At 41.4% G+C, this 21831-nt stretch overlaps 1 protein-coding gene across 6 annotated transcripts in view; it reads left to right on the top strand.

The window, feature by feature from the left end:
- The window catches only part of ARHGAP6 (Rho GTPase activating protein 6), a 496950-nt gene extending 479082 nt beyond the window's left edge, over positions 1 to 17868 (top strand). For all 6 annotated transcript variants that reach the window (XM_053580492.1, XM_053580493.1, XM_053580495.1 and 3 more), the window contains 3 exons: positions 11262 to 11530; positions 13159 to 13239; positions 16014 to 17868. In XM_053580492.1, coding sequence (XP_053436467.1) covers positions 11262 to 11530; positions 13159 to 13239; positions 16014 to 16642 — 979 coding nt within the window. In that variant the 3' untranslated portion in view covers positions 16643 to 17868. The remainder of the gene's footprint in view (positions 1 to 11261; positions 11531 to 13158; positions 13240 to 16013) is intronic.
- The last annotated feature ends 3963 nt before the right edge of the window (positions 17869 to 21831 follow it).

The following is a 21831-nucleotide window of genomic DNA, read 5'->3' as shown; positions in this document are numbered from 1 at the left end:
TTCGCCTCTTGTTTTATCATCTCTGAAATTGAGACCTATAATCTTATCAGTGGCGTGTCCTAATGTAATTCATACCATTTTTTCTTAGTCATATATAAAATAATGGTATGTCTTATTTGATAACAACACATTAAGTTATTTCTATATACTGAGAATGAATTTGATAATTTTCACTTGTGATTATTTCAAATATTTAAAATTTTATATTACTTAGAGAAATTAGCTGCAAACGAAGCCCAGGTTGTTTGACTGCCTTCTTTCCCAGGTCATCCCGTTAATGACACTGCTAAATTCACCTTCACTCCTTTCCCAGCTAAGCAGGAAAGACCTTTTCATTGGATCACCCTTTCAAATGCACTTTTAAAAATCCATGTTTGTGACAATCATTACCAGGGCAAATTCTGATTTAAGACATATATTGCCTGGAGTAAAGCCTCAAGAGCCAGGAAGGAATAAAAATACATTCAGATTATGTAAATGGTTTAGCATTTTATGGTCATGCTTTCCATATCAGAGAATTAGCCTTACACTGAATTTCTTCCTATTATTCTAACCCTCATCAAGGTTTACGATCTAAGTTAAGTTTTTATACTAACAAATGGCTTTTCTTCTCATCAGATCATGTACCAGCAGAATTTTAATGAACTCACTTATTTTTCTCCCTTGGGCAAAAAACAGACATGGTGGCATTTCTATTTGTGAATCCCTCATTAAGCTGTACGTATAACATATCACTGGTACTCGGTAACAAAGCTGGAAAACACACAGCTAAAAATCCAAATTTCTGGCCAAATGTCTGCTTTTGTGTGGCATTATTAAATAGATAAATACTGTACTTTAAAGAAAAGTTGATAGAAGTTATTTTCATGTGGTTTCCAAGTATATTCTTTGCATATATGTAGTAAATGCAAAAGTAAGAAGTGAAGCTTTCTATTATTAGGACAAAAAAGTGTGTACACTAAGCCCCTCCTGGGTTGTACAATTGACTAGTCTCTTCTGTTCTCTATCCCTGTAAGTGTTAAGAAGCAGAATTTTAAGGTTTAGCTGAGCTGACCCTAGAGCAGATCTTAGGTGAATGTCAACGTTTCCAGGGAAGTTAGGGGAGCTCATGGGAGGTCTTTGATATCAGGGACTGGCATTATGGAAGAACTGAAACATTTGGGGAGGACTAATTTAGTAAGGAGGAGAAGGTGTTTGTTTTTTCCTTTGTTTTTCTCTAGGTACAGACCAGGAAACAACCCAGAAGGCTGATAATAACTCCTTGAAGTAAAAAATGCATTCATTAATACATATTTATTTTTAGTGACCTTTTAAGGCTTGAGGGTCCTACCCCTTGAGCTGTAGGTGGTCTCTTTGTGCCATAAATATGTGCTTCCCAAACTTTCCGTGCATGTAAATCACCAGATCTGGTTAAAATGCTCTTTCTGAATCAGTAGGGCTGACAGGTGCAGATCTGAGAACCTGAATTTCTAACAAGCTCCCGAGTCATGCCGATACTATCAGTCCATGATCCACTTGTAGAAAAAGCTTAAAATATCAAAGTATGTGCTTTCCTTGAAGAGCTTTCAGACTTTTGGACAAGGGCTCTAAGGGGAAAAATACTAGGAGGCCTACTGTTAAATATGTCACAGAGTCCAAAATGATAGGTGCTGGAACAGCGGCTCTCAGACTCACCTACTCCTTGGAATTGCCTGAAGAGCTTGAAGAACAACTACGCCTGGACCACCCCTTAAGAGATTCTGGTTCCCTCATTTCTAGGTTGCCATCGGGACATTGGGCTTAGAATTCTCATGTGATTCTAATGTGCAACAAAGGCTAAGCATCTCCAGCTTAGATCCACCACATTTGATATCACATACTTATTATCACATGGGAGCTTGAGCTGGGTGATTTTTTTTTTTTTTTTTGCAGTTTTTTGGCCAGGGCTGGGTTTGAACCCGCCACTTCTGGCATATGGGGTCAGCACCCTACTCCTTTGAGCCACAGGCGCCACCTGAGCTGGGTGATTTTTGACATTGAAAAAGGGTGTCTTTCTGTTGACAAAGGAATGCTCCAGACCATAATAAATCCATCTGGGGTTAGGAGAAAGGAAAGAGATGTAATTTGCATTCTCAGAGATGGCTTCTGAGAAGAGGAAAGATTTGCAGTGAACTTTAAAGACTGGGGAGGGTTTAAAAAGGCCTGGATGTTTGGGGAGCTTGGGCCAGGGCCTGGGCATAACAGTAAATATGTTGACTGGCTGGGGGCAATAAAGAGGCTGGCCAGCGATGAGGGCAGAAGCCCTTGAATGGCTGGCTGAGGGGTGCTTTATAGCGACAACAGATTACTGCGATGGTAGATTACAGTGATGATAAATTATAGTACCCCAAACTGCCAGTTGGCACTGGCTACATTCGCATGTCAACTACCCATCTATAAGTCATGCTTGTGTAGTTTAACATACTGGTTATGCTTCAAATCCAGAGCCAGATCACTTGAATTTGAATCCTAATTCCAGGGCTCTTAGATGTGTGGTCTTGGATAAGTTAATTATCTCTCTGTCTCATCTATAAATTAGAGATAGTAGCACCAACTTTAATACAGAGTTGTTGTGCTGTTAGGATGGTACATAGTTTATCATAAATGCTTAATAAAGGTTAACAGTTACTAATAAATTTCCTCAAATTCACCAGTTGGTTCATTTGCAACTACTTACCAAAGACTTGGGGATCACTACCTTCTATGCTGGTTTCCATGAGATATAGGAACCTGCAAGGGACTATGGCATAAGGGAAAACTTTAAGTTATAGCATGGTGTCTAAAATCCAAGCCCATTATTTGCTTCTAACCCTTTGATTTTTTTTTTTCTGAAGCTTCTGTTCTTTGCCACCAGTTCGCATACCTAAATAAAGCTTGACATTCCTGTGAGGCCGAGTGGAAACGACAAGATTTTATTTGCAAGGGAAAAGAAACAACTTTTCAGAAGTGTAAAACCAAGAACAAGAAAATATTTATTATAATTTCTGTTTTGAAAGAGCAAACATTTAGTGATATTTGGGAACTTAATGTTTTGTTTTCATCTGGATTTTTCCCTGCTTCATGCAACATCAGTATTGGAGGAGTGAAAAGAGAATTTATCTTTTCTTGTTCTTGTCTGTTTAAATGTTTGGCTTCAACCAAATAGGATACCAAAGGACGATTGGAAGAGCCTTTTATTACAAAGAATGCAAGACTTCCAGGTTTAAGAATTGTTTGTCTGGGATCACTGTTAGCATTATATGCCCTTTTCTCCATAGGTACTTAAAATGGATTCCCCATCCCTTTGATTTAGGGATGTGAGGAAATAGGGGATGGAAATGGAAGGTTAATCAAAGAGGAGAGAGTATGTGGAATGTGGGCATTTATAACAGAACAAAGGAATCATGGCAGAATTGGGACTAAGGAGAGGCAAGCCGAGATACAACATCTAAGGGAGTGCCCCAAAAGTCATCACAATTAACTAAATCATAATGGAATATTTTTAAAGCCCAAGTTAAAGCCAAAAATCTTTGATGACAAAATATCAAAAATTTTAGAAGACAAGTGCTATGCTTAGCCATAACAGGACCTGCAGCAAAAGTTAAATGTATGCACTTGACTTAAATAGAAACAACTCATAAATCAGATTTCCAAAATTGACTTCATTTCTCTTGGTTGCAACCAAGAGAATTACTATGTCTGACAATTTCTGTTGACCAAGTGATAATCTTAAATAATTTTAAGTTAACCTGAAAGAAGATAATAATGAAATTCTGCTTTGGTATAAATAAAACATTTAAATTCAATATGATGGTATAAGTCCTAACATACCTACTTTTCAATTTTTTGGTATTTTTCAACTGCTTTGTTATTCTGGGGGGAAAGTAACCGTACATAGAACCATGTGTATACAGGGGTACAGTTTCCTTCTTGCTTGAGGCACCTCAGGCCCCTAGGGTTCTTGTATAGGATGCTTTGCAGAACTGAGCTTGATAAATGTGAACATCCTATATAAATCTAGAGCTCAAGAGAGCCCAGCAGAGCTCAGATCTGAGACACAGTAACTAGTTTCGCTAACACTTCTTGTAATTTTTAAATAGAGCATGAGAAAGTATATAAGGATGATTTGCTTTGATTCTGTCAAAGCTCGCAGGCTCTCCAGGAATAGCATATTAAAAGGCTAAGTGAAGTATCCTCTCTACTGTTTTCTGGAAACAAGATCAAAATACAACAAATTTAACTGCATTGGGGGAGAAGGCAGATATGGATGAAGTAAACTCACAGGTATATGTTTTTAAATTTCATAGTGGTTAATTCTGCTGGTGGCCTTCACAAAGTTTTTATCAAACTTGTCAAAAAATAGCAAAACTGGTGACTAGTGAATAGGGACTGTGGTTAAGAAGCGGTACTCATCTCAAAAGATAAAATTTCAGAACTGGAAAATAATTGTTTTACTTAATTGGATGGTCGTCCTATTGAATGATAGGTCTCCCTTCTTTATTCTGCAGGAGTGTTAGGCTTTCTTGTCATTTAAAGGTATCACATTTAACTTCTTAAATAAATATCATGTAGACAATGTATGTTTATCTTTTAAAGATCATCATTACAAATGTTTTCTTCCGCAAATCCATGCAGTGTTATGAGATGGACTATAATTTCTGTTTTCCTTTTACTAGGATTTGTCAAATCAGAAAAAAAGTCTTGGAAATTTTTTAGAGATAAGAAATCTGTCTTTATCAGTATAGTATAAAGCAAAGAATCCTAGTGCCTGGCAGTAGCTGATGGCCTTGACTGTCATTTCATTCCAGTACCCTGGAAATTATGGAACATTAATCCATCCATGCCCCACACATGCGCACTCCACTTAAGAAAGCCCTTTTAGCCAGAGAGTTTTAGAAAGAAACCTTATATGGAATAGGGAATTCCATAACAACAAATTCCCCAAAGTATGAATGTGCCTTCTATGGAAAGGCAATCCAAGACGAAGGGAGAATCTTATCATGTCCCCCTTCCTCCCTCTAACACCTTTCCTGTGATTCACAGCTTCTCTGTGAACTTACAAAATATTAATTTGAAGATGTTTTATCATGCCCACTATAAATAAAATGAATAAAGACAGCTCTGCCTTATCTTCACAGTGTCTTATCTTCAGATGCTCAAGGACTAACAGTGTGGGGGGAGATTTCACAAAGCACCATGTCTAGGGTGCTGGGTCCCTCGTCCGGTAGGGAGTTCCTCAGCTCCTCTTTGAAGTGAGGTGCTTTTTCCCTAGGAATCTTCATAAGGGAGGTTTTGCTGAACTGAACATGATTAATGTGAAAATCTTCTATGATTCCAGAGCTGCTGCGGCAGTGGATTCCTTTCCCAGTACAATTAATATCATCCAAGATGGTTACATGCTTTGAGTTCCAACAGACTGAAGTTTATCAGTTGAATGATTAAGCCAAAAATGAAGCCAATGCACATGTGCAGTCTCCATGGGGCTTCTCACTGGGCTTGCTCAGTGAGGGGCTGGGCTGCCACATCCGGTGATTGAACCGGAGTTTTCCATTTATCCCCAGAACAAGTTCTCTGCTTCCGGCTGCAGTGCAGGCCTGCCCACAGTACCCTGCCAGCACCTTTACGCCCTGACCTGGAGGGAGCAGCTAAGGGTGAGAACATGACTCGCTCTCCATGCCCATCTCGTGCTCGTCTGGTTAGCTGAGACTGGCCACGCATGCTGTGGATGGTCCTGTGGTCTGGGGGTCTAGCGGGGAAGGCCTCCATGCATGGAGGCAAACCCATCCACCCAACACTCCCAACTTCAGTCCTTGTCGCCCTGGGACCAGAAAGAGAAGCCACTAGGCAATTCTGGATCCAAACGCATGTCAATGGGCAGCTCCTCCACCCCACATTCTGAGCCTCAGTCCATTATCCTCCAAGACATAGAAAGAGAGGCCACTATGTGCCTTTCGACGATTCCTCATCTGATGAATCACTGGTCAAAGCAAATACTTTATGTAAATAGATTCATGAGTATTTGAATGCCTTTATTTGGAACTCTGAACTCAAAACTGTCTTTTTATAGTTGGATTATCCAAGAGGCACATCTAAGAGGAGACATTTGTAGCTACTTGTCTCGCTTTTCAGACATACCTAAAGGAGGTGTGGTCTTCTAAATTTGACATTGAGTATCCAGAGGAAAATCACTAAAAACCTTCCTCCTGGGCTCATTTCTCTACCAGTGCCCAGGAATTAGAAAGTGCTGCTAATGGAGCCAGTCTGTAGGAAGCTGATGTTCACTCTAGGCTTTCAGGGCGGACTCACAGTAGCAGGTTTAGCCACCCTCAGGGGACCTGATCCTGGCTGAAGACCATTTCTCTAACAGTCATAGCTGGCAAGGTAGCTTTTCTCTCTTTCCTCATTTTTATCTCTAGGTTTCAGGTCCAGAGAAATTTCCTTTCCTATCTTCTTTTATGTCAATGTTCCCCCTACACTATACCTGGATTTATTCATACCCCGTTCTCACACAGAATTTCTGGATTATAAAACCTTGTTTTCTGATTTCTGATTTTAATATGACAAATACCACACACAGGGCTTTATACAGGGTGTCCCAAAGGGTGCCATAAATAGGAAAAATTAACAAACTCGGATTTTATATTAACATTTTTACGTTTCTATGCTTTTCATGTCTGCCCACTTTCCACTTCTAGATCCTTCTATCCCCATCAGGTGTTTTGCCTGATTTATTTATATATTTGATGAACTGACTTTATTAAAAACAGTAATTTCCAGGAAATTAGAAATGTTTCCAAAACTTTGGGATAGAATAGAAAGATCTAGAAGTAGAAAATGAGTGGACACAAAAAGCATAGGTATATAAGGAAAGTATCCACAATGCCTGGGCATCCAGCCCCCCTGGAGGACAAAAGTGCTCTGGAAAGCTCTTGTAGTTTTGCTTCTAGGCCTCTGGAAATTTCTCTGGACTCAAGCCTCCATTCAGAAATCCTATTCTCTCCCTCACTGCTGTTTCTTTATTTCTGGTTATATTGCCTAAGGCGGTATGTGTGTGTGCATGTGTGTACGTGCATATAGTTTCATGCATGTAGAAGGTTGTGTGTGCATGTGTCTGTGGAGGTGTGTGTGAATATGTGTATGCATGTGTTACTGTGTGTTGTATACATATGTGGGTTGTATAGGTGTGTATGTATTGATCCCGAATTTGCTTCCAATAAATTCAGTGGCAAAGCAATAGAATGACACTAAAATCTTTAAAATATGTGAACTGCTTATGTTGTGAGAGTCGCAAGGAGTAAATTTTTTAATCTGTGGGCTTTCACATGGGAAGACAATTCTTGGACATAGGTTCTTAGGCAAATTTGGCTGTCACCTTCTGACCTCTGCTGGGAAAATCAAGTGACAGATAGGAAAATATTCCAAACATTTAAAAAGGCCATCAACTCTAAGTATAAAAGATATGAAATGAAATAGCATATAGCTATCAATTTATAAAAAGGTTGAATACTACTTGTCAAATAAATTTTAGAAGGGTGCCAACCCCTACTGCCTCTACTACTAGAAAGCCATGTTATTTAGTCAACTCCTTACCTTTTCACTCATTTCCAGACAAAGGTCAGGGACAAGGAGGGTTGTTCACAGTAGCCTGGTATGCCTCCTACATAATTAATGCTGTATAAATATCCATTTTTACTCTTCTTGCAGACCAAGGGATTATTTCACGTTAGTGTATTTCTCCAGCTGCTTGCCATGGGCACTCGTACTGTACCTCCTGCCATGGCTGGGATATACTGGGGTCTGCAAAAGGAAGATGTCATCTCTCAGGGGATGACCTCCTCTATCTGTGTACTTGGCTGTGACTCAGCCCCTCCTATGAGGTTCAGGGCCTGTATTTACTGTGAGATGCCTCGGCAACCTCTACCTCCAGGGATTAGCTTCAGCCACCTTCCCCACTCCCATTTCTCCCCTGATTAGGGCCCCAGCTGTGGTCATTTTGGTGACTTGACTTAGGAGATTGAATCAGAAGAGCAGAGAAAGTGAAGTTGGCCATTCTTGCCCCTCTCTGACCTCAACATGTTCTAATTAACAACCAAACTACATTCAGTTGTCTGGTTTCTTCTCACAGCAGACAGACAGAGAAGGTCCAGGAATCAGCTGAGATGGCCACAACTTCTCTCCTTCCCCTAGCTGTGGCTCCAGCCACCCCAAGTTTAGGACCACCACATTCACCTCCAGCCCAGCCAATGCTGCAGTTGGGGCCACCATCTTTTTTTTTCCCTTCAGATTTGGCTCTTAGCCCCCTGACACATCTATGGGTTGAAAGAGGAAAGGAAGATTTGGTTATGAGAGGTTCTCAAACATCTTCATGCCTCAGAATCACCTGGAGGGCTTCTTATAAACATACTTGCTGGCCCCGCCCCAAGTTTCCCTTTCAATAAACAGAGCTGACTTCCTAGGCAGTGATACCATACTCAGGAGAAGCCCATGTTTAGTTTCATAAATCTGCTGTTACGATCTTGAAATTCATTTTTTAGCATGTGGCCCTGCATGCCCATCTCACATTGGGCTCCACAAATGGTATGGCCATTTTTGTCTGTAGGTCCAGAATAAAGCTTGAAAGTTCACATTTCCAACCTTTTCCTAAGTGATGCATATGCCACCTTGGGGAGTACACTTTCCCCAAGGAAAGGCTGTACTTGGAGAGTACAACCACTCCATGGGATTTTGTTGAGTCCCAAAGAATAGAGGAAAGGGGCAATGGCCCTCTACCGCCGCCTCTCTCCCCTGTACTTGATCAGATCCAATCAGAGCTCTGAAAAAGAAGAAACTAAAGTGTGGCCACTTTAGTTAGGTTTTTTGTTATTATCATTGTCCTTGTTTTATTTTGTTTGTTTTCTCCAAACTAAATGTTCTCATAGGGCATCCTACCTTTTCGGCCCCCACTCCAAACAATTAATGTAGGCATGACATCCCTGTCCGTACATCAGTCCAAAAACAAGTTTTTGAGGCAGCTTGAAAAATAATATGTAAAGTGGAACAATATCATGGTAAGTGATTTGAGAGACTAGGAGAAAGAAAATGATGAGAAGAGTGATAAGATAAGGTGAAGATAGGACCAAAACACACAAAGACACCTCCCAAACTTAGACATACCAACTTAAGTTGAACCTCAATTTTTCTCAGTCTTAGCAATCATTAGAGATAGAAGTACATTATTTATTACATGACTAATTGCTCCATAGGGTAAAAATAACCTACTTGTTCATGAGAAACCCAAATGTCTCTACTACTAAGACTTAGGAGAAATGTCTTCCATGGGCATCTTTCTTTATGCACATAACTCCAGGCTGCATCTGCAGCTTATAACATTTTGCTGAGTGTATTCTCTTCTATATGTGCTGTGACAGAGCTCAGCAAGACATGAGACAGAATTATTGGGGTCTTTGTGAGCTAAGATATGACATTTGTAATTTTTCCCCCAATATGAAGGGACAAAACTCCCCATAAAATTAACATTCATAGTCCTGATTTTTTTTGTTTGACTAATGAATTGACTTGACTATCTTTGAAAGATCCCATAAAATAAGGCCTTATGTACTCACTATTATTGATACAAGATCATGACTTATTCTCACTATGTAGACATAAGACAATTTTATTAATGACTGGAAAAATGTCAACTGAATAAGAACAAATGAAATTAGCCAAGTGATACAATTTCTAGCCCTGGTCAGAACATGGAACCCTAATTTTGAGCTGAGCTGAGCTCCCTGTTAGCTACCAGTTCAACACATTTGATTTTTCTCATTTTCATAATAAACTTTCCTTAACTGGAGTCATACCCCATGACAATAGGCAAGTGTCCATTTGCTTGCTTTTTTGTGCTCCCTCGGCTAGAATGAGGGAGAATCTCCCCACCCCCTTTAGTTAGATATGGTGATTAAATTGTTTTCTCCCACTTTCCAACAGAAATACTAAGTTACTTTATTTTTCCTTCACATTTATTGGTGCCCTAAAGGTCTGGAAAATCATCCTCATGGCAGTCCTCTTCCTCAAAGATTATCTGATATCAGTTCAAAGAGGAGGCAAGGAAGGGATTTATTTATTCCATGTGAGTAGGAAATGTACTGGGCAAAAGTGCTGCCCCACTGGTGGGCGTGTTATCACAGATGCTGGGAAGTGTTTTGCCCCTGGACACTAACCCCCGCCCCAAACCTGAGACAAGCTTGATCCCCTGTGGGCGAGGTTACTCCATTTTACATGCGCAAAACCATTTAGTTAGGAAAGGATTGCTCAGGCATGTGTTTACCTACTTTAAAACCACAAAGGATTTGTTTTGAAAAATTAAACCAACAGAGAGGCAAGACTAGTAAAAATAAGTGATTAGGGGGAAAAAAACAGAAGCAGGTTCTGGAACTTTTAATCAATGTGTGATTGTTTCCCTTCAAGATGTTGTCAGGGCCACTGTTTTGAGGAAGGTAGAAAATAAAGATATTTCCAGGTAAGAATTGCCACACTCTCATGTTCCTGAAGTTCTCATTTTCCTGTTCCACTTACATTCTCACTGTTATTTCTGTTGCTGTGACAACTCACACATACAGAATTAGGATGCTATGGTATCAGTTTGTAAAAACACTAGTGCCTTGCAGAGTCACCTAGATGTATTTACATACAATGGACCCTAGTGACAGTCATCTGTCTTTTTCAGCCACCATTTATCCCCACCAGTAGCATCATCATCTTCATTGCAAGGATGAATTTACTACACTAAGTAATTTTAGGGGGAAAAAGTGACCATAAAGCCATGGTGACCTTCAAGCATCAACCACAGTTTTATCTGAATTATTTTTAATTCAGGATATTGGTGAAGGTGAAAGATATCTACAAGTTTTTCCTTACTTGATAGATGATGAGCATCGAACTTTAATTTAAAAGTGGACACAGAAATTAGCCTCTGTGGCACTTGAGCAACCAACGCACATTAGCGATCACATGGACCCATCTGGGCTTAGCGCGTTCCCCTCCTTCCGGGCTCACGTTTCTTGTTTCATCTGTTGGGTTTTTCTGCCCTCTGCTGGTCATTACGTGGAAATGCATTCACATCGTGGTTGTAGACGTCTTGGAACATTGTTCAAAAGGTCTTTTTGTTTCAGCGCTTGTGTCCGTTCATTCTCCTCCTGTCACTTATGTAATGGTCATATCGTTTGAATCTGGTCACTGATTGCCAGCTCACTTACACACCTGTAATTGTCTCGTTGTTCCAGAAGCCCTGACATGCTGCAGTCGGAAGTTTCTTTTTCCGTGGGAGGGAGGCACTCATCCACAGATTCCAACAAGGCCTCCAGCGGAGACATCTCCCCTTATGACAACAACTCCCCAGTGCTTTCTGAGCGCTCCCTGCTGGCTATGCAAGAGGACGTGGCGCCGGGGGGCTCAGAGAAACTTTACAAAGTGCCAGGGCAGTATATGCTAGTGGGCCACTTGCCGTCATCAAAGTCAAGGGAAAGTTCTCCTGGACCAAGGCGTGGGAAAGGTAACTAGACCCTGGCTCGCTGACTCTGGGCAAACAAATGACTCTACTATTGTTGCATTGGGTGGGGACATTTCAGACCTTCTCTTCAACTCTCCCTTGGTTGATGTTCTTATAATTTCAATGAGCACCTGCTCCAGGGAATGGCGAGTCCAATGGTGATGAGGGTCCCTGCAGCCCTATCCTCAGACATCTGGTAGCAAGCACTTTCCTAGAGGAGCCGCTTGTATTCCCAGCTGATTCCTTTCCCTCCAGCATCCAAGGAAATTTCTATGTCCTAGCTGGGGGAGTTGAGTTGCATATTTACTAGTCTAAGATGTCATCCAGTTACTGCTGTCACTTTTCCAAAGAAAAGCTGAGGCTACTCTGTAGCAAGACAGTGCTAGACCCAAGTAGTGTTAGCATCCAGTGACAAGAGCACTAGGCTTGGAGTCTCCTACCACTTTCAGCCAGGATCTCGAGCAAATGATTGAGCTTTTCAGAGTCTCATTTTCTCTTTCTATGAAAACGCAGATGATAACAGTCTTAAATTCAGTGGGTTTAATTAGCTAATGCATGTAAAAGCCCTTAATGTAGCATTTAGCTTGTGAGAAGCACTCGATAAGATTTGCCGTGTCATTGTGGGTGCATTTCTTACCTGCTCTCTGTAACTAGCTTCCTCATCTGTAATATGAACTCCTGGGAATCTCCTAGGGATGAGATGGGATAATGCATGTGAACTGCTGAACATACGGAGGCACCCAGTAGACATTTGCTTCTGTGAATCACAATTATGATCCCATCACAGTACTGTAGTGAAGATTAAATGAGATGGTGAATAAAGCCTAATTTCATACAGTGCCTCCCCCATAAATACTAACAGATAGCTAAGGGATTTATGAGTGAATATGTCATGAAGAAATGCACTGATGCCAAGAGCAGAGTACTCCTAATGGTGGTGCAGGGGCTGTCACTGTTGCTCCTCTGTCTGTAAAGTAATGTGGTTAGTGCCTACAAGGCTGTTACCACCTATCACCCTTGTATTGGTTTCCTACAAACTCGGACTTAAGACAGCACACAAATTTGTTATCTTGCTGTTCAAGAGATCACAAGTCTAAAATAGATACACAGGGCTGCCTTCCCTTCCAGAAGTCCAAGGCCATGATCCATTTCCTTGCCTTTTCTGGCTTCTAGAGGCTGCTGTATTCCTTGGCTCATGGCCCCTTCCTCCATCTACGAAGCCAGCAATATAGCAGCATCTTATTTCCTGCCTCTGTTGTACAAGGACCTTGTGATTATATCGGGCCACTCAGACAATTGAGGAAAATCTCCCCATCACAAGAACCATAACTTAAGCATACCTGCAAGGTCCCCTTTGAATATAATAGCATTATGGAGCCAAGGATTATGACACAGATTATTGGGGAGCTTATTCTGTCTACCACAATCATGATAGAGAAAGAGGTTTTTTGTAAATCCCAAATAGAATAAACCTCCTGAAAGGCAAGCCTAATTGTATTCCGTTTGTATCCAAGACTGTCTCAAATTCAGTTCTTTGCACAGAAGAGATGTTATAAAAATATTTGTTTATTGATTTCTGTCCTTAAATTTTCATTTTGTGTTATATAACTTTTTATACAATTTTTTTCTAGATATGTCAGAGGAGCCTTTCAATATCTGGGGAACTTGGCATTCAACATTAAAAAGTGGATCCAAAGACCCAGCAATGACAGGTAAAGTATTATCTCTAAACTTAATTGCATTTACTTTTAAAATTAATTTTCTTTACTTGATAGTTTACTGTCCTAATATTACTTGCTTGTCAGATATAATTTGGGAAATGCTGAAAATAGAAAAAGGATAAAGCTCTCATTAGGCTTTCCACCCTTTGACTGTATTTCATTCTGTTTCCTTTGCAAACGTTTTCCAATATTATGATCATTCTGTCTGTGCAACTTTATATGATTTTAACTTGCATTTCTAGTTGTTTTCCATTTTCCTTTTTAAGGGCAAAGGAATATTCGATAGAGTGCATATTCAGAGTTTATGACCCAATTCTTGGGCAACTAAATTGTTTTCATTTTTTTGTTGTTGCCATTGTTATAATGTTATGCTGTCAGGAGCCTCTTTTAGTTACTTTTTAAAAAAGTTTTAAGTTATTAATAGAGTCACAAAATTTTAAAAATCAAGTCAAAGGTTATAAATCCCAAAGAGGAAAGTGGGCCAAATATTATGAACCTTTCAAAGAATTAGGAGTTAGTCACCTTGGATGCTATGGGCTATGGGCTACCCTGACTAGTGTTCTGCAAGTGCAGATAGCAGGGTATCTCTTTTTGCTGTCTGCAAATCTCATCAGCCTGGCAAACTAGTGGGTTTTCATTTTCATTAGCTTAAAAACGAAAATTGCATTTATCATTTAATTTGCACTTCCTTCTCACCAGTATTTTTCAGTTTTTCCATTAAGTAGCCAAGTGCCCCCCCCCCCATTAAATTGCCATTTGTGTCATTTGCAGTTTAGGTATGCTAGTGTTTTTTAAACTGAGTCTTGCAAACTCTTTATAAAGATGTTAACACTCTACCCATGTTATCTGCCACTGATACTATCCCTTGCATATTTTTCTCTTTCTTTCCCGCTTTGGATATCTGGAAAATTTTATTTTACTTTTTAACATAATTAATATTCTTGCTTTCTCTTTTTTGTGAATTCTTTCACAAGAATTAATATTTAGTTAAGCATGGTCAATCATCTGTGTGCTTTTCTTTTTCATGTTATTTCATTGTTTTAGCATTGAATTCTTTAATCTGTCTGGAATATGTGTTGGTGTATGAGATTGTGTGTAAGTTATTGGTTTAATTCAAATATATATATGTACATATATACACACACACACACATAATCCTCTTTCCATTTCCCATTGTTTTGTAATATCGCCCATATTATCTATTAAAGTACCATTTATTTATTTATTTATTTATTTTGGAGGAATTCTGGAATTTTTTTTTTTTTTTTATTGTTGGGGATTCATTGAGGGTACAATAAGCCAGGTTACACTGATTGCAATTGTTAGGCAAAGTCCCTCTTGCAATCATGTCTTGCCCCCATAAAGTGTGACACACACCAAGGCCCCACCCACCTCCCTCCTTCCCTCTTTCTGCTTCCCCCCCCCCCCGTAACCTTAATTGTCATTAATTGTCCTCATATCAAAATTGAGTACATAGGATTAGTACCATTTATTTTTAAATCGAATGGCCTCTGCCCAGCTGACTTAAGTCTGATTCATTATCTAACTATATCTTGTATCCAGTGAAGAGCTTTGCAGCCTTGTCCTCCGAGGAGAAACTCTTCCAAGATGCTATGTTCCATTTTCCTTCTCCTATTTCAGCTATCACCTGTTTCTCCTGTCATCTGTCTCTGTGTAAACGCTATATCCCTCCCTTCCCTGCCCCCATCATGCCCTTGTTCTCTTTCCCTGTCTACTTTTTAAGAAGTGGAAGGTAGTTGGGCAGGGAACATCCATAGGGAAATGGCAGTCTGGGGACAGATGCCTCAAGGACTACTCATTTGCATTGCAAAATGTGCCATTTTTTTCTCTCCTTTTGATTTTGTAAAGAAAATTGTATCTGTCGGGAACGGGTAACTGCTATAACCAACTCCAAATTCTCAGTGGTTCAAACTACTACAGGTGTATTTCATCCTCAAGTTCCAGGCCAGTGTGGATTGTGTGAGGTGGGGAGGGTGGCTCCACCATCTTCAGAGGCCTTGGAGTGTTCCATGATTTTTCCCTGCTGGGCTGGTAGTTAAGGGGAAAGAGCCAAGAACAGTAGGGAGGCATTTGGTTGGATCTTTTATTAGACCAGGCGTAGAAATGGCTCATACCGCTTCTGACCACACGTGTTGGCTGCACCTTGTTTCTGTGGCTCTCCTAACTTCCAGGCTGGGAAAAGCCATCCAAGAAGGAAAGGGAAATGGCTGGATGAGCAACAAGCCAGTTCTCCCGGTGGTGAAGGGGGAATATTCACACCTGCATTTGTATTCCTCGGCATCTGGCATGGAATGGCGATCCAATTTGCTTATTCCCACAGCTTCCATTGATGTGACAGAAACATGAATACATTATATTTTGCACCTTCCCTGGGCCACAAATTACGTTGAACAAGAAGGGAACATTTCTTTCACCTCTGAGTTCCGGATAGTTTTCACAGCCATGTGAAGGAGACCTTTCCCCAAACATAAACTGGTGGCAAGGCGATTTATCTAGTTTGACAGCTCAGCTAACCTGTCAGAGTCTAGGCATATGTGTCTGGAACGGCCACAAGAATTGAGCCAAATACCAAAAAACATTTATCATTTCTTTTGCTGGGAAGTTCTTTTTTTAGGCAGAGGCCTCTGTTTAGTAAGAGTGTACTGTGCTTTTTCAGTTTTAAATGACAGCAATGGGGAGGATTCTAATCCCCGACAGGGGTTCTCCAAACTCACTGCAGTTTTCACCTCCTCTCTGGCTTCCAGGTTCCTATGGAGACATTTTTGAAAGCAGCTCCCTACGACCGGGGCCCTGCTCCCTTTCTCAAGGGAACCTATCCCCAAATTGGCCTCGGTGGCAGGGGAGCCCCGCAGAGCTGGACAGAGGCACTCAGGTCGCAGGGAGGACTCACCCCGTGGCTCCTCCAGCCCTCGGTTCGCGCTCCTGTAGCACGTCCCCACTGCGGGGCCCTGGAGGGGGCGCCGAGCCACACTTGACCCTGAGCAGCGCCCAAGACCCCACGGAGAGCGAGCCGGACGCCCCCTGGCCGCAGGGCCGGGCCCCTCCTCCGTGCCAGAGACCCCGGGGCGGCGGCAGTGGGAAGGGCGACAAGAGGCCCCCTCCTCCCTACCCCGGCCCGGGGAAGCCCGCCGCCGCCGCCACGTCGCCCCGGCAGCCCCGAGCAGGCGCAGGCCGGGCCGAGGACCCGGGGAGCCAGACGGCCGAGCGGGGGCCGCGGAAAAAACTGGGCAGCGCCCACTCCCCGGCCTCCGGCGAGCAGGACGGGCGGAAGCTGGGGGAGGCCGGCTGGTTGGACTGGCAGAGAGAGCGCTGGCAGATCTGGGAGCTGCTGTCCGCCGACAACCCTGACGCCCTGCCCGAAACGCTGGTCTGAGCCCCCATCGCGCCCTCTTTGCACGTGCCAGAAGCAACACCGAGATACTCGGTTCACTAGCAGACTAGAGCGCTCACCCCCTCGCCACTGGGATCGGGTTCTTTTGCGTAGCCAGCCTTGGGAAACACCAAAACACCCCCCCAAACGGATGGCCTTGTCCAATCCAAAAACCACCTTCTTGGCTCTGTGTAAGATCAAACCCTTCCTTTGGTATAGCTTACTTGTATTTATGTGTCTCTGTTTTGACTATTGTATATTCTGTAACAGATCATGTATGATAATCATTTAGGATATATTCACAGAAAGAAAACAAAAGGAACAATTAAAAAAAAAACACTTCACTATTTTAAGCAATGAAAACTACTAAGCAGTGAGATTCTATAGAATGTTGTAGAACATGCACAAGCGGGCTTCTGTGCTTTTGTCATAGCTTGTTACCTGGGGATAGCCCTTCCTTCAATGCCTAAGGAAAACACTAACAAGACTAAAAACAGAACATGAGAAGCCATAGTTTTATATAAGTAGCGAGATACAAAAAAAATATATAGTCACTGAATGCTTTTTCATATGGAATAAAAGTTGAGGGAGATACTAGATTTGATACATGATGAAATATATTTTTAGAACCTGTTTAAAAAGGATTCAGTTAATCAAACAAGAAAAAGGCCGTGCCTGACAAAGATAATTAAGAAGCTGTCTGTCCCATTTTAGGTCAAATTCAATTTTATATACACCACATATAATATGTATTTATAATGTATAATTTTTATGTATTTTTCAAAACTGCAAACTGGAATCCAAACTATAATGTGTTAAAGAATCTATAGAAGAATATGATATTTTTCCCTTTGCCCCATAACCAGTATTAGCCAAATTACATGCAGTTCTTTATAAATTCAGTCATATTTGGAAAAAAACTACAGCTTTGTACTTACATCGTGCCAAAGGCTGAGGAAATGGTCTTTTTGGTAATTTTGTGTGTGTGTTGTAAAATGTTCCTTCTGTACTTTTGAAGTTTTTCAGCTGCGAAATCATTTTTGACCAGCAGGTGGCGATTTGATTCAGTATTTTATGAGGTTTTTTCACTTTAGAAGGGAAAGTCTGCTATAAAAGAAAACTTTTTTTTATAAAACATACTACTCTTAATTTTCATGTTGGTGATGAAGTTTCCAGTGGTGTTTATTAAAGTTCTATCTTGTGCCATGATGAATAAAAAGTTAAGCAAAGGTTTGTTCCCTGGCTTTAAATCTCCTGAATGAACTCATACCCTGTTCCAGACACAGACTTCACTATCCAACAGTCTTCAAAGTAATACATAATGTGGATTCTATGCATATACATATATAGCTGAAGAGCTAGTTTTAAAAAATCAGCTGGCTTGAGGACATCAACTCGGCACCACCAAAGCACTTACAGATTTACTAGAAAAATTACTTGTTACAAGTAAAGGCTGATTTCCTCAGCTGTTGATGAGGAAGTGGTTTTCTACAGGATTGAAAGTCAAGTTTCCTACTCTTTGGACAGGTGTTGTCCAACACAATCCCTATGAGTTATATCTGCTCTAGAGGCTGCCTAATTTGCTTCAGAGCTGAAATAGTAAAATCTAAAAGTAACAGGTAACATTTCTTATTTCAGAATGTTTGAGATAGCTTCAGGTTCTGTGATTGGGTCCAGCACTTCTGCTATTAGCTAGGACCTGGGAAGGATTTACCTGTAAACCTCTAGTCCTTCCTGGCTGTCTGAACTCAGCCAAAAGTTGCAAACAAGATCCAGAACAAGCACTACTTGATTGTGGATCATAGGCGGCTTTTCTATGCCACCTACTCTCATTCTATTCTGGCTGATCCTGCATTTTCTTGCCTTTGAATTTGACCATGATCTGACCAGTTCCTTCCCTCATGAACTGGACTGTTTGAAATATAAGAGCGCCTTCCCACCATACTCTTGCTGTAATCGTTGCATTTTTTAAAAACTTCCAGATAAAATGGCCCTGAGGTATATGTCTATGTCAGAAAAGGTAACAAAAAGTATGTCCATCTATTTAAAGATCCCAAATAGGCAGTCCATGAAACAGGGCGCAGAACATCTTTATATGACGTATATATCTTCACTCTCCCTAATTGTACGTTTAAGCCCAATAGCCATGTCTTCAGATTAGTGAGTGAAAGCTTGTTTCTTAGGCAGTCTTTATCATATTGAAAATAAGAAGATTTTAAAACATACATGTGAGACCCAAAGACCCAAGTGGAAATTGAAGTTCTTTCTAATACCTTGTAAATGATATGATTAATACCTGACAACGGGAAAAAAAAAAAAAACTCTTCCAAATTGGACAAAACTCCTTTAACAAGGTCCAGCACAGTGGCCTGTAATCCCAGCTCTTTGGGAAGCTAACTTAGGAGTATCACTTAAGGCCAGGAGTTCAAGACCAGCCTGAGAAACATAGCAAGATCCCATCTCTACCAAAAAAATTAAAAATTAGCCAGGCTTGGTGGCGTACACCCTGTAGTCCCAGCTGCTCTGGAGGCTGAGGCAAGAGAATCTTGCTTGAGCCCAGGATGTTGAGGTTGCTGTGATGACACTACTGCACTCTAACACAGATGACAGAGCAAGACTCTGTTTCAAGAAAAAAAAGAACTCCTTTAGCAGACTATTCAAGTCACTCACTCATTCCCCAAAAGCAGATATCCTACAAACAAGAAAAAAGCTTCCTTGTCTATGACTACTTGACACTGACATTGCCAATGAGACAGTATGAATCATTATTTTTTTTTTTTTGTCTGGCAAAGGAGCCAGAATGGTGATGGCAGAAATGACTAAATATGAATTTGCCTTGATATATCTGAGTAGCTATTAACATATGCTTGTTGTAGGTTTTTAAAGAAGAAAAAAATCTCTTGTACCAATGGAGTTTGTGCAAATTTAGGAAATTTCTAAATAAATCCAGCTTGCTTCTTTTCTTATGCACATTTTAATACACATCTGCTTGGCAGAGAAACAGCACTGGGATTAAATATAAAGAGATGCCAGAACAAAGTCCAGGCCTGTGGGGTATGTCATTCTGATAAACAAACTGCAGGAGGTAGATTATGCTTAACTGAGAGAAAGGAAATGGCTGAAGAAGAGTCACACGGAGATTAAAACAGGACAACATCTCAACTGGGCAGAATTTTAAAACAGGACTAAATCAGCAGCAAATGTTCTTCAAGTGAAAAAATGCAAACCAAAGGAAAATTCCTACAAAGGTTGGAATTCTTCGGCACAGTCAAGGCAACAAATGGTGTTGTGCAGACAATGGTCCCTGGGGCGCAGAGGTCTCATCTAGCCTGGCCTTGCCTTCAATTCACCAAAGTACAGGCTGCACCAGCTCCAACAGAGGGCCCCCAAGAGATTGCAGAAGGGTTAGAAGATTCTCTGAGTTCAGCTCAGCCAACATTTCCTCATCCTAGGGTGACCAACTCATCCCAGTTTACCCAGGAAGGTACCAGGTTTAATAGTAACAGCCCAACATCCTGGGCACAGGCCATGCTATGAGCTGGCAAGGTGAGGAAAGGTGGCATGGGGATCGAGGACACTCAACCTTGGCACCTCTCAAGTAGGGTGGCCAGATAAGACATAAGACACCCAGTTCACTTTGAATGTCAGATAAATAAGTGACCATGAGTTAGTATCACTGTCCCAAGCAAAATTTGGACTTACTTACACTCCAAAATGATTCATTGTCCCAGATATTGTATGGGATGTACTTAATATTAAAAAGGGATTTATTTTGTGTATCTGACATTCAAGTTGAACTGGGCATCTATTTGCCAAATCTGGCAACCCTAATCTCCAGCCTTGATATCCAACCCAGTCTCCGATGGCCTGCTTGACCCTCTCACTGAATGTCCCACAGCACCTCAACTCCCCCGAAGGAACAACTGCACTTCCATTGCTACACTGAGCCACCTTCTCACCAGCACCACACCATCCTCGAGGCCTCCTCCCCCTTCTCACCAGCTGCCTTGCCTGAAATGCCAATCTTGTCACCCCTCTGGCACACGTCTCTTGGATGGCTGCAGCAGCCTCCCCTCACTGACCCTCCTCTTCACCTCCACGCTGCCGCCACTCACACTTCCCAGATGCACATCTTGTCAGCGGCGCACCACCATCGAGAAACCGCTGATGCCCTCCGCCCCCCAGTCTACAGGACAAAGTCCGCATGCCACGATGATATCGACATACTCCACCATCTGGTCTTATTTACCTTCCACCTCTCACCTCTTTCCAACATGGTGCCCCCTACTCTGGCCACAAGGGAAAATCCCCATCCCTACATGCAGGACACACTTTCATATTTCTGTTCCAAGGGCCTCAATCGCTTGTTCCTGCTTTTCTTATTTAATGGATGCTATTTTTCTTGCAAAATTAGCTCAGACTTACCCTTCTCACAAACATGACAAATCGTAGCTTTGACTACTGGCTATGTTAAGAAGCATTGCTGTACATTATAGCAAGTGTCTTATGTTTTTATCTGGAGGTTATTCCTACTCTGTCTTTGAAGGTGGGAAGCAATTTCCCTCCTCTCCTCTCCTTACTTTTCCTTCTTTCCTTCAGGACTAGGCAGAGACCTGACACATAGTTGGCATTTGACAAATGCTGGCTGAACATATGCATATCCATGTAGTGAAGCAACTTACCATGCAGTGGAGGAAAATACCAGTCCATTGACCTCTTACTGAATGCAGTGAGAGCAGTATATTTTCCAAATTAGAAGGTTTTTGAAGAAAGGAGGAGATGGTATGAGAAGGCGGTAGGTGAGCACAGTGCCAGTCTCTGAACCAGCCCTCCTCTGCGAAGATGCGTCACCGCATCTCTGTGCTATGGGGCAAAGAAGACAGGTGGCTTGTCATGCATTATCTTTTAATTCTTAAGATTAAAACTTGAATAGTAAATGTGGTAAGGAAATGTGTATTTCTATGCTCCCTGGTTAGTGCTCAATGAGTACTTAATAATTGAAAAAAAAATAAGAACATTTCAAGGTGTGGGGTTTGGAGACCAGCGTTTGACTCTTGGCTTTGCCATTTACTAACTGGGTGACCTCAGGCAAGTTGCTTTAACCCACTAATTCTCCATTTTCTCGGTGCAGTCAGGTCACGTAATACCAAACTCCCAAGGTTGTTCTGAGGGCTGCATGAAAAATAATAAAT

This window comes from Nycticebus coucang, chromosome X (genome assembly GCF_027406575.1).
Source record: "Nycticebus coucang isolate mNycCou1 chromosome X, mNycCou1.pri, whole genome shotgun sequence".
Taxonomy (NCBI): domain Eukaryota; kingdom Metazoa; phylum Chordata; class Mammalia; order Primates; family Lorisidae; genus Nycticebus; species Nycticebus coucang.
The sequence above is the reverse complement of the archived record's forward strand: the minus strand, read 5'-3'. Positions and strand labels throughout refer to the sequence as shown.